General features: G+C 41.2%; 1 protein-coding gene across 1 annotated transcript in view; it reads right to left on the bottom strand.

Annotated features, from left to right (window-relative positions):
- Positions 1–751: 751 nt before the first annotated feature.
- The window catches only part of LOC145913071 (A disintegrin and metalloproteinase with thrombospondin motifs 3-like), a 33883-nt gene continuing 17597 nt past the window's right edge, over positions 752–17037 (bottom strand). The window contains exons 10-27 of the mRNA XM_083000589.1: positions 16885–17028; positions 16160–16292; positions 14277–14390; positions 12542–12684; positions 11762–11943; positions 11308–11441; positions 10308–10437; positions 9467–9556; positions 7855–8030; positions 6393–6538; positions 6030–6149; positions 5308–5518; positions 4712–4847; positions 4319–4375; positions 3690–3898; positions 2947–3314; positions 2479–2586; positions 752–2153 (exon numbers count right to left, since the gene is read on the bottom strand). Coding sequence (XP_082856715.1) covers positions 2015–2153; positions 2479–2586; positions 2947–3314; positions 3690–3898; positions 4319–4375; positions 4712–4847; positions 5308–5518; positions 6030–6149; positions 6393–6538; positions 7855–8030; positions 9467–9556; positions 10308–10437; positions 11308–11441; positions 11762–11943; positions 12542–12684; positions 14277–14390; positions 16160–16292; positions 16885–17028 — 2740 coding nt within the window. The 3' untranslated portion in view covers positions 752–2014. The remainder of the gene's footprint in view (positions 2154–2478; positions 2587–2946; positions 3315–3689; positions 3899–4318; positions 4376–4711; positions 4848–5307; positions 5519–6029; positions 6150–6392; positions 6539–7854; positions 8031–9466; positions 9557–10307; positions 10438–11307; positions 11442–11761; positions 11944–12541; positions 12685–14276; positions 14391–16159; positions 16293–16884; positions 17029–17037) is intronic.

Raw genomic sequence — 17037 nt, 5'->3', positions numbered from 1 at the left:
AGCAGCGGCACAAGCGGACAAAATTCGTGGGGGTTGTTTTGCGATGTTATTCTATTAAACATAACTCATTTCAGTATCATTAGTTTTTACCGTTTGAATTAGCAACTAACTTGATAGTGTTATTGGTAGGATTTTCAAATTTAAATTACTAATAGGTGTTGTAACACGCTAAAATTACAAAGTAAAATTGACAAGTTGGTGTTTTGAAAGACAATGTGTGAACAGTTAGATCACTCACATTGGGGATATTTCGAAATAATAATAACGTCAATCAGATTCATTGAAATGTACTTTTGCTGACAATTTCCACTTACTTAAGATTCTTCGTGTTTTGGGGTTATTTGGTACGTCAGCAAAATGACAGGGATTTACATTTCGGGGAAATGAAACATCATCGTAGAATTTCTCAGTTCGAAAATGTTAGTTCATAAACAATACAAACTCGATATTTTAGTTGCAAAGGAAAATTTAATTTGAGTAATTGTTTTGGAATACAGGAGCGAAACTTCAACCGGTTGGATATCTGAGTTATGCCAGCCATGTATCGGAACATACAAATGTGTTTATTTCCTAGAAAAGTGCTAACTTTCTGGAAGTTGTAATTTTCAAAACGAAAAAAAATACTTATTTTAAAAAAGCTTCTGATACTGTAATATATTCGTAAAGCAGCGAGTTAATTTTATGACAAAGGTGCATGCTAACACTGACTATGAGGTTGTGACCTGGTTAAAATGTTTTACCTTTACATATGTAGGAGACTCAGTTTGGTCGACTTTTTAAAAATAAAACCAAAACACAATATTTGGACGGGGATTAACTTCCCTCAACCAAGCCACAATCCAGATACATAAAAAAGCCTAATCCAATGTTAAAATCACATTCAAACACCACGCGGTTCAGTTGCGTATCTTGCTCATTTATAAAAATAGCTTGTAATTTTCCTCAAGAATGGAAAACAACGGCTTGACGGTGGAAGCCAACGCCATTCGACGAAAAGAAGGGAAGCGAAAAGTTTTAAAACAGGAGGCAACTGGAACTGAAAGCAACAAGAAACTTGAAAAACAAAATCGGTGGCATTATCAGCAGCGAAAGGCAATTAAAAATACCAACTATTGTTTGTGTTGCAAAGATGTGAAGGGCATGTTTTGAAACTGTATATTTCGGTTTGTACAGGATTAAAAATGACAATTTATCTGCGCTGAAGCACGCGTTTTATTACTATTCCCAATGGGTAAAAAACAATAAAATAACAGAAAAAAATAGCTAATACTGGATACTTATGCTGATGTAGTTTTTTGGCAAAGGGGCAATGCACGACATAAATGCTTGTCACAGGAGGAAATTCCATAAAATCGTTGGGAAAAAAACGAAATAAATGAACAAGAGGGCTGGATGTGGCAACTCAGTATCTTTAAGTGATATAAGTTTTCATTAACAAGAGGCAGGTTTATAATCAGTTGTTAAAACCACATAGGTAACAAACTAGGGTTTGAGGGTGCCTGGCGATTAGAAATCGAATGGTCGGGGATTGAACAGGAAAGAGAAGTCACGTAGGAGCGTGAATGGTTATAGCGGCATGGTAGGGTCAACCCAGCAAAACACCGAAGCTGCAAAATTCACCAAATGGCGAGAACCAGCTTTTGCGAGTGCGCGTCAACGCCAGCGAGAAACGGCAACAAGAACAGAACGAACGACAAGAATATTAAATACTGACGCAAGAAAACCAAAAATAAATAAAACACGAGACTGCATTTCAAATAGGCTAACAGAAGAGGCGGGATAAGTAGAAGTAAGTATGTCTGTTCGCCCACCCTACACTTAAAGCGGTTGGCCAACAACGTCAATTTTGCGTCATGGTGGCCAAATGGGAAGACCATACCCGTGGCCACCTGTCGAAATGTTTCTAGCTGTACAAGCGGCCCAACTGATGGACGAGCGATCAAAACAAAAAGCCATTGCTTCAGGCCGTAGTCAAGCACGCCGCGACGCCGTTGTCAGGTCGCGTGCATCACCATCAAGTTCCACGGGATTTCAGCCTTTGTAAGCGGTGGTAGTTGCAACGATGAGGACTGGTCGTTGGTCCGCGCCCGTCAAGCTTGTGCACCTCACAAAGTGCTTGTGAAATGTGCGTAGGCCACGTGTTGGTTTGCAGTCTAAATATTTCAAACAAGAATTTTCACCTTATCTGCATTTCCAACGTCCTTTGAGAATTTAAACTACCAATGGCATTTACGCTGTATGTATCCAAATGCGTTAAACATCGAATTGTGGTAGCGTATCTGCAATTAATATTTTTCAACAACACAATTTTTGTAGTGATGAGTTTGCTATAAGGTAAAAGCTTTTCAGGAACACAGGGTCAAAATCGCACGTCGGGCACACAGAGAGTTTGCTTATACGTTAATTGGCATCATTTTATTTGTACTTTTATTGGTACAGTTACAATAAAACTCAACCCGCCCTCATGCTAAAACTCACTTGTAGCAGGGAATTACGCACAGCTTCTGTGACGTGTTAGGAAACACGCAGGCTGATGACGGGACCCACGTTGATTGTTCCTTGCTCCAACATCCTTGTATGGTTCGCCTGGCGAAGAAAAAATGACGCTAGCACGAATTTCGGACACGGCCGGAAAAGACTTTAACTTCCGTTGGAGATTAAAATTTCGCATTTGGTTCGGGCTGGGCATAGAGCTTATTTCGGCGCGGCGATTTGTGTTTTTCGACTTTATGTGGTTTGTGTGTAACGTTTTAAACAAGACCCAATCGCAGAACAATTGATTTCATTTGCTTTCAAAAAGGTATTTTCAAACAAATGGATTCCTAAAATAAAAAAAAAATACACTTTGTGCATAGATCCTATAAAATCGCTCAGTCAACTAAAAACCAGGGAATAATGTTATATAAAAAAACATAGTGGAATAAAAACTAGGAGTGAAACACTTACCCCAATCCACATGTCTCCACTTCACATCGACTTAAAAACGCTACCGCGTATCTCTTGAGCCGTCTAGTGGAAGCGAAAGATTGATCTTCCATGCCACCAGAGTCGCTGTGGACAGTGGACTCCGCAGTGCTTAACGTGTCATTGCTGGGAGCGAGGGTTTGTATCGACTCTCGGATTACAGAATCTTCTGCATCGTCGTCGTCGTCATCATCATCGTCGTACTCTTCAGATGCGTCCATATTATTTGACCCGGAATCAGGAGGAGCATCGATTTCTTCCTCGGCTAGAGGGAGCGCAACGACATCGGGGTGGATGAAGATTTCACCGTGGATTGATGGGACTCCGGTGGCGTTCCCATTTAAAAAGCTCTAAAAAATGAAGTTGTTGTTCAAAGGCTTGGAGTTTTTATAAGGCGATGACAAAACAAAATCTGAATTTTCAATTGATATTTAGGTTGAAACATAACGCATCTTCTTTAAGTAAATCTAATTCTGCCAGACACGTTTTATTGCTCCAATACGACTCTTCTGGCATGTAAAAAAGGTGAATAATACAACGTGGACGGTGTTGAGGCGCACAAAGTGATAAAAAAACTAATTAATCGGAATTGCTCTTCTAGCACTAAGTTTCTATATTGTCCACGTTATATTATTCGTGTGGCCGTAATATTGATATGATAAAATTATTGCCAGAAGAGCCGTATTGCAGCAAAAACGCATCTTCGAATTAAGTCTATTTTTTACCCCATTGCGGCCATTCAGAGTGCCGTTGGGAAACAGGTGGCGAATGGCGACACTCAGTGGCCGACCGATCGTCGACTGTTCCGTTCGGGCGTTCGCCAAGTGTGAATGACAAGACCTACAACAAAGTCTCCGATATCCAGGAATTCCACAGTATCTGCTGATTGCTTTCAAACGGCAGAAGATGGATTGGTCAGTGGAGCAAGATTGCGCTGTAATCAATGGTTTAGATGGTAACTACCAGTACAACCCTCCGGTGATAGGAAACAGAACATTTGGAAACAATTGGTTTTTGAAGACAGCATTTTTGAATAATTTCTCTCAATTTACCTTGAGCTTCAGTAAGTTTTTTTTAAACCAAAGTATGACACAATTTTTTGAAATTAATGGTAGTGGCAAGTTAGTGGTCATGCCATATAATCTCGCATGCTATTTTGTCTAATTCAGGCGAGCAAATGTAACGAAATATCGTAAACTCTAACATAACGACAGGCTTTCATGCTTGAAAGAGGTTTAAGTAAAGCAGTAAATCAATAAAAGGATTTGTGCAGGATAGTGCTGGGGTGGGTTTGTCAATAGTTTGCATTGGTGGAAGCAAATAGTGAAGAGCATGCGTGGAGTTCAATCAATACCTTTATTTGACTTTGACCACGATCTTTTTCGCTTTGGTGGGCTTGTGGTTTGTGTGCCTAACCGACAAAATCGATTAACTTAAAAGCGAAGAATTAATGTTGAATTGCATGGTAAAACGACCTATTCCACTTTTTGTACAGCCTTAAAATGGATTTTAGCGTCTTACCCAAAAAAACACAAAGGCGGACCTACATTAAAGAAACCCCCCAAAAAATATTCGTTTTTGTGGTTTCGCCAGCCAGCCAAGCTAGCTGCACAAAACGTTTACAAAAGTGCAAACACAAGCCATCACAATCTTAACAAGATCGTTTCGCACACCGTCACACCACTAAAAGCAGCATATTTGCTCTACAAAGCATACGGGAACATCTCGCAAGCGCACATATCCTTACGTTGGCATTCGTCCATTTGACAGTGCTGTACATCTATGGGTCGTTCGCCCGAACAAGCCTCGACACTGACTCGACCCCGTCGGCCTCTGCATATTACCTGACGTCGCTGGATTCCTTCCCCACACGTGGTTGAACACTAAAATTATTTTTTGTTAATATTGTGTACGTATCGCAGTAAAATTACATGCAATGGCATGATTGACAAGATCGCCCCACTGCGCATTGCCTGGGCTGCCAAGCCTGAAAACCCTATGATGATATTATGTACTTATTTCTTTCTCGGGTCAATTGAAAAAAGGTCGCATTTTAGCATGACCAACATAAAAAACAGGTGAATTTGTAAATTAGTTTAAAAACTTCACAAAAATTTGCTATAACGTACATATAAAGAACACAAACATAGTTGCAGCTTTTGATGTCAAACTACTAAAATTCGAGGAACTTGAGATTTAAGTCGATTTTACTTCAACTATTTTTTTTTCACCACATTGAGATTCGAATCCGGTTATCCCGGCCACGAATCCCGATTGGGTTTTCTACTGGGAATATGTGTCGGGCGCCTTGAGCGATTAGCTAACTCTAACCAACAATTTTACCTCTGACCAATTTCCCCAGCGCCAATTAGCGGGACAAGGTTCATTTGAGCATGCTTCCTGGGTGATTGGTTTAGGTTGGTTTACACAGTACGAGTCTGGCACATTTTCAACCAATCCGTAAGGGTTGGTGCGACGACAGGTCACATGACGTGATCGAATCCCATCGGCTCCACACGACCTTGTACAATCTTCCCATTCGGCAGTGAACCAGCTGCAGGTGAAAATCAGACATAGATGATTGACTATTAACTCAGTGCGCTGGGTTATTAGCAGAAAACTATCCTAACCGTATGCAATTCCTGTTGCTGCCAGGCATATTGCAATTAAAAATGTATTTATAAATATTGATATGCAGCAGCCTTCGTCAGGATGTACTCGTATGTATGTGCTAAACAGCGTGGTCAAATGCCGAGGCGTATGCGTTGATCTTTATGAATATTATTGCCACAATTTCCTTTTGGTAGAATGTAGAAATATGTATGTACCCTGTAGAATAAATCCCATATCTATTTGTGCAGTAAAACTTACGTGAAACAAACGTGTTTTTTCGGTCTTTTTTTTACATTTTTTTGTTCAAACACATTTAAAAGACGTTATATGTGGTCTCCCAAAACGAGATCATTCAAGTTAACGGAGAAGTCTTAAGTTATTGAGAGACGGCAGGTTCGCGGTTCATGTTACCTGACATGAGTAGGATATTTTCAATCAGAATTCTGACTTACCTCATAGAGTCGCATGGAGAATTGCAAGGTTGGATAATAGTTTTCGGCATTCGACCTCCGCATTTTCGTTTTCCCACCCATTTCTGACCAAGTGTGCTGCGACAACCGTATCGGGACGACCTGTGCAAAATGTAATAAATACGAAACGTGTTCATTAGGTAGAAAAACAATTAACACGGCTTCAATGAATGTAACAGAGGTTTTAGCAAAACTATAACACAGAGACCAAAAAATGACTGTGTTAAAGTTGAACACTTTGCGAATAAGAATGAGGGACTGAGCTCAGCTCTGAATATTTTCCTCCGAAGCAGAGAAATAGACTTGGCTAAACCAAACTCAATCGCTTTTAATGCAATATCATACCTGATTCCACTACCGCAGCTCACAGAGCAAGAGGTCCATTTTTTAATGAGATACCGGTAGGTGTCGCGCGGGCGCGGAACGTCATTTGCATGCATAATGTAACTGTAGTTGATGGAAACTTTCATCAGGCGCCTCTGCACCATGATCTAAAAATAAAAATTACAGTGTTATTTGTCCTTTGAGTACTGCAAATAAATTGTGTTTTTGGTTCTGTTTGTCGGCAACTGAAAAGATAAAGCTGTTTTTGTAAACACGAGGCCATTTAGGATCGGAATATTTATTTTTAGCAGTCAAATTGTTTATTCCAGGCAACCTCTACTGTTGCATATCACATTTCGTCACAACGCATCTATTCATTAATCTCATCAACAAATTTTGCCCTTTGTATAAAACCGCCAACGATAGTCACCGCAAAGCCATATGTTTTCAACACATTTCTGATTTCCTGATACCCTTGTGGCAAGTTTATCGACAGAAAAATAAACTGACGCTCTGCACGTTCCGGACGCACCCGGCCACTGTATCCGCCACACAAAGCGACAGAGTGCAGTGGGAAACAACACGCCCCAGTGACCGCAGAGACCGACATCAACAGAATCACTGAGATCCGCAACGGTGATTCATCAACTGATGTAACTGATGGTCGTCCGTAAACAAGTTGGGTGCGTGAATGGCAATGTGCGTCATACGGGGGTAGCCAGGGGGACTTGCTAATTGATGTTGTTCTCTGGCGATGTGGGTGACGTGTTGGGGGTTTGTTCACAACCCCAGCTGACCGCAATGAGTCAAAAATTCTGGCATGGAGGCCTCTAGCTGTCAATGACGGACATAGAGCGGGTGACCATCCTTACGTAAAAGTGTTGGCTTACAGAGCGGTTTATCATACCTAAAACGCCTGGGATGACAATTAGCATACCTAGGACTTCGTAGCGGGATACGAAACGTTAGACATCGGTATTAGTAAAGTCAGTTTTTTAAACCGTTTACCTTCCTTGACAAAGGGTTCAGGTTCAAGTTAGAGCTAATCCGGCCTGTCAGAGACTAGAATCCAGTAATTAAGATTAGTTGCCTTGCGGCGGCGTGGATTAGATTTGTGTCTAGGTATTGGGAGCGCTCTTTGAAGTTAAATGTTATGAACTTGGGCTTGTGGTCAAGGCACATCACTATGCACCCCAAACCATTGCTAGTCACTAACTCGTAAATATAGGGTTTTAGAAACTTTGCGTATTTAGATTTTCTCACATGGAATGCGCCATAACCGTTCTTTTATCACACACTTGTTCATACGCATGTACCGGTACTTGGGGGATTCAAATTGTTCCAACCCATTTTGTTTACTATAACAACAGTTCTTGATTGTTAAGTTTGGTAAGTCGATTGCGAACCAAAAATTGAATGATCCACGGCATACCCTTTAACCTGTCGACTTGCGTAGGTTACGGAACACAAACAAACCCCTTACCATCAATATAATATCGGAGTTAATTGGTCCGGGAGCCGTCAAACTTTCCACCTCATCGATGCTGTCGTAAGTCCACAAAGTGCCCGCGTTGATGACGCGAAAGGGGAAGTCCCCCTCTGAGAGACGACTTCCACGACTGTTTAGGAAGTAGCGGCGATCGTTTCGGTTCTTCAGGGCTGCAAAGGTTACGATATGTTTTTTGGAGGGTATTACGAAGCAAAATATTACTAGACCCTACGAAACAAGTCGTCGGGATTTTAAAGATAATCTTAAGGCATTTAATATTAAGACCGTAAAAGAAACTGTGCATTAAAATTCTGTTGGCGTTGATTAATTAAGGTTCGAGTTTATTTGGAGAGGAGAAATGGACAGGCTGTTTGCCAATTGCAGCTATTATGCTGGGTAGCAACACAAACGAAATCATAGCAAAGTGTAGCTATACAAGTTATAAGGAGAAGGTTGGAATTCCGCTTCACCACAGAAGACAAAACAACAACATCTTGCTGCTAGTCTGAAAAACCAAACCACAAGAAATACATAACAAATCCTTATTGCCAGGCGGAACACTTCGCAAATGCTTAAATCAGTTGGCACTTACTACCAAAAAACTACGGACAATTGAAAATGTGAACTTTAATCACGTGATTCACCTCGACCCCACGACAATCAGATCTGATGTCATCGCCAGGTAAAGGCGGTTCGTTGTTTAAACTACACTGTCCAATCTAGAATCTACATGTCGGAAACCAACGCTCGAGCACAAGGTTGGTGCCAGCAATCCCTCAATCGCGTCAAGGCCTCTAGGCCCAAATTGGGTCAACTACCCTGGTCCCATGTGGTTAATATCGTCTAGTGGCATTCGCGACAACGAGGGGAAGACGCGAGACTAAGTTCGGGGTCAATTTGTCGCGGTCACGTTGGCCGATATTGCGAAGCCGGTTTGGGCGATGATGCCGCGTGGGAAAGGTGGCGCCAGACTCAAGGTGCATTGGAACATTTAAACCAGGCGCGCATCACCGACAAGTAACTTTTTGATGATTTAATTTCAATGACAGAAAAAATAAAGACGTTACATCGTCCGATGTTGTGATGGCAGAAGATCGCCCGATGCTATATTTAACGTAAATCAAACTTCATTAAACACGTGATTGAACGTAATTGAACTTGGTGTTTACTGTTTTTATAATGTCACGCCTCCTACGACAAACAATCCACTTCAAAATATTACGTCAGCACGGTATGCTTCCGGGAAGAAAGTATTTCTTCGCAGAAACGTTTGTGGAGTGACGCCCATATACACTCACGACCAAATACCCCCGGACAATCTGATAAAACGGTCTTTTGGGCAACAACAAACTTGGTTTCAAAGTTGTGAGAATTTTGCTTGTTCTCCCTGATATCAGGGTGTAAATACCAAACTTGATTAAAACTAAAATCTTGTTTGTCAAATTTTTCACCATGTGATGGCAACGGTTTTTGTGATAATTACTACAATTTAAATTTGCGGTATTATTTAAAAATTAAAAAGATGCTAAAATACGCAAGAAAAAAAGATTTTTTTTAACTTTCATTGGTTTCGTTAACAGTATACAAAATGCATTACGAAACTTACCAAACTTGTTAGAGTTATTTATGGAAGATCTTTCCTCTACAATGCGGATTTTCCGTGCACCCTGTGGTATCTTGTACATCTTCATGTATTCTGCACATAAAATGAAGCACAAATGATTATTCTTTTCACTGCTTCGATTTAACAAATTGGCGGATTAAAATGTCAAGTTACCACCCTTTGGAATAGTGTTGTAATTCAATGTTTAAACGAGGGTTGCCGCCACACTTACGACGTTAGTTAGAGTTATCCCCAAAGACTCTTGGCTGCGTTTCTCACGTCACCCTACAGCTGTGACGTCAACATGGCAATTCGCGATGACGAGGGTGTATTTTAAGAAAGTAGTGCATTAGTTTAGGTTATTTTTACATTCCATTTTGGTTAATATCGTCTAGTGGCGTTCGCGACAACTAGAGGAGGACGCGAGACAAGTTAGGGTTCACTTTGTCGCGGTCACGTTGGCCGATATTGCGAAGCCGGTTTGGACGATGATGTCGCGTGGGGAAGGTGGCGCCAGACACAAGGTGTATTGGAGCATGTATGACAGGCCCGCAACGCGACAATTCAAATACCGAAAAGTGTGGCAGATTAATGCATAAAAACAGTATCTGACATTGCGCGTCCTTCTAAATTATTTTTTTGACACTAAGTCGCAGTATACAACTTTTTTATGACATTCATGATGTTTAGAAATTAATTGCCGCAATGGTGAAACTAAAGTCGGTTGTGTTGAGTAAGCAATTTTTATTTAATGGGACTTAGCTACTAACACATTGACTTTGATTGCTGGGTTTTCTTGGGGCGCAACAACCGTAGACAAGTACCCAACTCGACAGTGTCTTACGTCCAATTTTCCTCCTGGTCTTTTTCGCAAGCTCCCCGGTGATGCTGCGACAATCACTGCCGTCTCCTCCGCACACTCCGCACGCATCCTCTCGCCTGGAGGAGCCAATCTCCTTGTTGCATCCAATTTCCTGAAAAACTCCGATTCATTTTGGATGTCGGCAAAAAACCTACGACTTACATTGATGCTTGTACATCACAACATGTAATTTGTTTGAAGGACATGCAGTAAAATTTTGCAGATTTTACCTCGACGTTGGCCCTTGCCTGGACGCAATGACATTACAACACGTAGGCGGCGCAAAACTGGAATCGATCAATAAAGAATTTCGTTTCTTAACATCAGCAATTTTGGGTCTAAAACACTTTGCCAGGCAGGTTAATAAATTACTGCTTTTATCCTCTTTGTGGTGTGTTTGGAAGCGAACATCCCTCAATTTCCCACCCTTTCGTCAAAGATACAACGCAAATTGTGAGCTTGATTAAATCGTGGTGCCAAATGAGGTCAGTGTGGCCAAGTTAATAAGCGCGTGCCAAAGTAAAAACGGAAAACACCGCAATGTCCACTTTGTGTCTCGGAACCGCCAATGTCGACAACACGTTAATTTGAAGAAAGACATCCGATCATTACAAGCAAGTATATTGAATTCGTAAGGTGAAAAGGCGTTGCGGACACGCCTCAAACATTTGGGTGGCGAAAAAACATGAATTTAGCAGCATTTTCAATTGCGATCCAGGTAGGCGACTTCTCCGTTTTGTGTTCACCTTTATCATGTGTTATTATCTCGTCGGAACCGAATCATCGAAACGGTTTAAGCTCGCAATAGTCGCATAAGGTTGTAGCATTCTTTTTAAGTGCGTTTTTCGGGCACCATTGTTTCAAATGTTTGAAATGTCAGTATTTTCAGCAATGCAGTGCAAAAAATTATTAACCACTAGCTAAATATAGTATCCTACTTTATTACACATGCCTTTACTGAACTTGTTTGGATGCAACTTACCACACATTCCCCTCTGATGCAGATTCCATGAGGGTCGAGGTAACTACAACGCGTCCCATCCGCCACTATGTCGCCCATCGATACGATGAGATGGGTTTTCTTTGATACGCAGAAGAGTTGACATTTGTTGTCAGCTGTGACGATATATTTAGTCAAAGAAAACGAAATAATGGTGTGTATATGCAGTGGCGAATACACAGTGTATACATTTACCAGGACATTTTTTATTAGTTTTCAAAACAAAACCAACGTTTCGTTTGCTTTTTGAATTCATGTCCTAAAATGCTTTCTCACAAACAGTACAACGCGCAACGTCATTGCAATAAAAATACGTTTTCGATACGCCAGAATATTGCTAAAAAATGCCATGAAACTTTCCAATCAATTTCTATTTTCAGTTTTGCTAAAATACAAACATAGGGCAACATACTTGGAAACACAAGTATATACTTACGCCCTGGGTTTTCGTATGGCAACCACTTGTGCCGCTGTGAAGATCCGCGCTGCCTGAAGGTCACCCCGTTGCTATACGTGCACTGTTCAGCACGATAATCCCGACCAGCAGGGCAGGGACGCTTATTGCACAGGTCCGGATCCATATTCTTGCCGACGCATTTTCTTCCGTTGTTTGACGGCCTTAAAAAATGACAATACGCAGGTCTGAATACATACTAGACTGCTCTGTATTCATTGTGTATATGTCAGGTTGCCATTTACGATAAAACTTAGATTAATAGGTTTTTGTTTGTTTGTAATAAAGTGCGCTGCTATTTTTAGTGATACCGATGATGCTTGCAGGTGAAATATAATCAAATGAAGATCTTTGTAGACCAATGACTTAATTGCTTTTTAAAAAAGAAAGTCTATAAAGGCGAAGGTTGGTGCAAAAATGATATTTTCGTATATCCTCAACCATGTTTGATGTTTAGCAATCATAATGCACACCGAATTTAATAAAAAAAATACCACTGACAATGCGTTTAAATTATTGTAATCAGTTCGCACGACCTCTTCATTTTCCCCTGATACCAATTAATCCAGAATGGTTATTTGTTTAATTTAGGTCAGGGGTCACCAAACGTTTGTTACAAAGGACCAAAAAAATTTAAGCAGGACGATCGGTGGCCGGATTATCGTTTAAATCCGGCCGCGGGTGCGCAATTTCAGACCCCGATTGAAATAAAGCAACTGCAAAAGCTTCGCGGTTATTTGACAAAATAAAAGTTGGTCTCACGGAGGGTTGTTGCACGTCCGCGTCCTGTACATAACACCTGTACCACAAGACCTCGAACATTCCCCGTACGTCGACCATGGACCCCAGTTCCCGTCCACCACTTGAGCGCTGTCTCTTCGCACGCAGTGACCTTTGAAGCACCACTGGAAAATAAAGTTTAGGTTACTTCGGGGACATGTAACTGTATTCAGTTATATGTGCTTTTCTGACAACATCTGTAATGCTGTCTGTCTGATCATTTTTACAGTTTTACTTACTAACTTTAACTATATAGTATAGAATTTTAAAAATATCGGAATCTCCGGATAGCCTTGTGGCCAACACAAACTTAGTAACGGGTTTCTTTTCGTATAGTATCTTTCACTAAAGCATAAAGAATGACTGTATGGTCACGACAATTTTTTTCAACACTAGTGGAAAAAAGACAATTCATTTATTTTTAACTTTTGTGGTAAATTTTCTGCATGGTTACATGCTACAGTGTTTAAATACTTTTAAAGACCTGTTATGCACCCTATATTCACTGTACGAGTTGACACGAAGTTCCAAGAAGAATACTCAATATCATCCGTAAATCCTCTTTTCAAAGCCAAAACCGCTGAAATACGCAATCGGCTTTATCACCTGCCAATTCCAGCGCGTTGTTGGCAAAGCTAAGTCCACGTTCGGTTTCTTTTGAAATTCCCACCCGAGTTTTTTGCACACATGAAAGTCAAACCGTGTCTTTGTTGTGGCGAAGCGCGCGCAGAACCAGGAAATTTCGAGATTCTCCTACTTGAATTTTGCGACCGCACAATGATAAACTCGTTAGCGGTTTTAAAAGGAAACCCACCGCAAAGTGTTCAAACGGAACGGTTACAGTGTTGGATTGTGACGTAGTGCATGTGATCTTTTCTCCGGCAATTGCCTCAAAACAGTTTTTGTGTTTGGCTCAATTTGTTGCGATAGTGTTTATGTTTTACAAAATATCGCCCCTAATATCGCCACACAAAACCGTATACGGTTGTCAGCGATACATATCGTTAACATTTTTTATTTACCGATACGGTGACTCTTGAATTTTCCCAAATTTATTTTCCTTAGCGCACCAACTTCACCCACTAATCCGGTTCTCGAGGGTGAATTTTTCGCCGCTATTTTTGAAGCTAATACAGTGTGTAATTGGCACTTAATTTATTTTCATTTAATCACCGATGGCATGCGTGTTGTTAGGACCAACAATACACTCCCACTCAATTGAGTTTGTTTTCGTTTTGCAATCTGGTACCCTTAACCCACTTCAATACCCAGTCCCAGCTGTTGAGGTAAGGTGAAACGCACCACGTTTACCGCCTTTCGCACAGAGGGTCCCCTCATTCATGTTGTGGGTAAACAGATTATGACATGAGTGGGGTGTCGAACACGACCCATGGGTCGTTAGAAGACACCCCGACACCTGTTCTCTTGTAGGACCGAACAGGTAGCCGGTAACAAAAATGAGGGGTATCCTAAGGCCTTAAAAGGTTATCACATGATAGTTGGCATTAGGTGTAGCGTATAAACTTCCCAATACGGAGCGCGGCGGTTGCTCTCTTCTGAACACTACTGATATCTTCAAAGATCGTCAAAGCGCATTGTTGAAAAAGCAGTTAAGTGCCGCAGAAATACCAATCACGTACCACGCCATGTACTATCATTATCGATATGCGCAAGAAGTAATTGAGAAATACAGCTGCATCAAGTAACATACACATACCATGTTGTCTCCACATTCCGTGCCATCAGCAGGGGGGCTCTTCTTGGTCTTGCAAAAAAACTGGTTGTCGGCGTGGCTGCACCACAGTGTCCGGCAGAAATCCACATTCTTAAACTGCAAGACAGAAGTTGGGTTAAAATAAGGTGAGTGCTGATTCAGTACACGTCCGTTGGTAGGTTTATTCGATTGAGAAAATTCTGGGCTTTAAATATTGGTTTAGTAAAGCGGATTTATTGTACTTAAAGTCATAGTGAATAAACGAAAATGCCAATTGCATGAATCGACCTGACGAGGTAAACAAGTTACTAGAAGTACGCACCAACAAAGCAAAAAAAACAAGTTTTGTAATAAACAGAACCTTTCCACCGATTTTAAATTAGTATGTGAAAATGCACTACGCCAAGTTTTATAAAGTGCTCCTTTATCACATTAAAGTATACAAAAGCAGCATTTTTTCGCAGACTGCATCCGTAAGTCACAATTAAAGCAACCACAAAAAAGTGTAGTTGTTTTAGGGATCCTAATTAAACTCGCAAACCCGTAAAAAACTGCACACGACCACATAGCAGGGCCTGGGAAACGCCAGGGCAGCAACAAGACCTTCGACGAAAATAGAGTCTGTTGCAATCGCCTGAGCACCATTGACCTCAGTGTAGTAATTAGCGCTCAAGGAAGGCAATATACAAGCCACTCCAATGGGCGTCACTTCTCAATTTGGCAACAGTACTGCACTGCGACTTGTATTGCCTAATTTAATTAACCAACCGCAGGGACTCGGTCGGGAGCCATCATGGGGCCCCGGTTCCCACAGAGGTTTTGCTGCATCTGTGCCACATATTGTATAGGTGGTTAGAATGTAGTCATCGACAGTTAATATTGCGTAAGTAGTGCATTATTTGCACTTGATTTGTTTTGCTTTGGAAGCGACGTAGACACAAAGTATACATACTTTAACATTAGGCACATTCGAACTTCAACCAACAATTACGCCTTACTTATTTCACAAAGGACGCAAAGATTTACAAAGAAAAAAAACACAAAACTTTAATTAATTGTATCTTGCTAACATTTCATGTTTATTCATCCCAAATTCTCAATGAATCATCATAATTCCAATGTTTTTGAGGCAAATCAGTTCGAAGCAAATATTGACGCACATACGGAAGCAGAAAAAGCTACCACAAAATCCCATTAAACTAAAATGGCGGTTTTGTCATATCAGTAAATGCAATCTATGTGCGGGTTAGAAGACGGAAATAAACAAAGGCTATGGCTAATATCCAATTTTTATTACGGCCAAAGCTTTGTGTTGAGGTGTTATTGCAAAACGTCGTTACTTGTGTTTTGGGCGGTATCGGGTATCCGATTATCGGTTGGAACACGATAAAATTCCAACCATTCGATGTGACGCCTTAGCTATCGTGGTTTAGATGGGGGAACTGGTCGCGCGATCAGACAAACAACCCTCTGATATAATATCTCCTGTTAGGGTGAACTGTATTATCTTAAGCACCACATATTTACAACCGAATTACACTATTTTCAATTCCATTTAAAAGGACATTCTTAACGTAAAGTGAATCTTAGACAATGTGCGATACTAGTCCAGGGCTTAATCGAACAACAGGCAAACATTGTGCCTTCATTACAAATTATCTGGATGCAAAAGTCGTTTTGCTTGAGCTAAACCTATGTCGCTGTCAGTTTATAGTGCTGACGAATGAGCGAAACAGTAAACTTCACCGTTTAATTCTCGAACCCGAAACGCGCGAAAACTCGCGTCAGCAACGCGTTAAAACATACAGCTTTGTCACGGGAGAAGAGCGGATAGGTCAAAGGTCAAAATTCCGTTGTCACAACCCGTAAAAACCTCGCCCACTCACCGAAGTACAACGCTGGTAGCCCTGGCCGAAGTCGAAGCGGCATTGATCGTCGGCTGAGTATCGGATACCCGGGTAAAGAGGAGTAGGGCCCCACTCGGGGGTATGCGGGTCGTCCATCAAGCAACGGAAGTTCCTATTAACGTTGGCAAAGTAAGAAACGAGTTTGGTTTGTACGTGTTTTCGGCAACAATACACAGGGATGCAGCGGCTTCGGTTTTAAGAGTTATGGCTGGAGTCTTGGAAATGGCTTTGTTGTTGTTTTGTTAGGCGGGGTCGTATTCTGTCGTTCTTGCGCCGCCCTGTTCGTGACTCCTTTAAATTCCGAGCGTAGCACGAATTGCGCAAGACGGGAGTTAATGTTTGTTTACTACGCAACTGACGAAATGCAATAGGTCCAAGCCCACACTGGGCTGCTATTTGGTGCTTGGTCCATCAACGATCTTCTGATACGTATAAAACACTATTTATGTTGAAAACAAAGCCTTTAACAGAACAAAAAAATTCCTTTGTTGCGTTTGCTACGTAGCATTTGTGCAATGTTGTATGTCAAAAAATAGCACTTGGTTGATAATTATTTCACATAATTTTGGACATACACGTGATTTTAATATGTGACAATATTATTATGGCAATGACAAGGTTCAGCTTTGACAGCCACCATCGTTACTTAATAGTGGATACAAGTGGAACTAAGAGACCACACCAGCAGCAAAATAAACACGTACCCGATGTTAGATAGTAGTTCCTGTTGACTGCATCGCGACCAATGATATCTGTGGAAAGCCGCTTGTACCAGAGGCGCCATAATGGACCCCATACTCGTTTCGTCGCCGCACCTGTTTTCGTCACCGTCGTGCTCCATTCCCAGCCTGGTGAAG

Source organism: Ascidia mentula, chromosome 9 (genome assembly GCF_947561715.1).
Source record: "Ascidia mentula chromosome 9, kaAscMent1.1, whole genome shotgun sequence".
NCBI lineage: Eukaryota > Metazoa > Chordata > Ascidiacea > Phlebobranchia > Ascidiidae > Ascidia > Ascidia mentula.
This window is presented reverse-complemented; position numbering and strand designations above follow the sequence as displayed.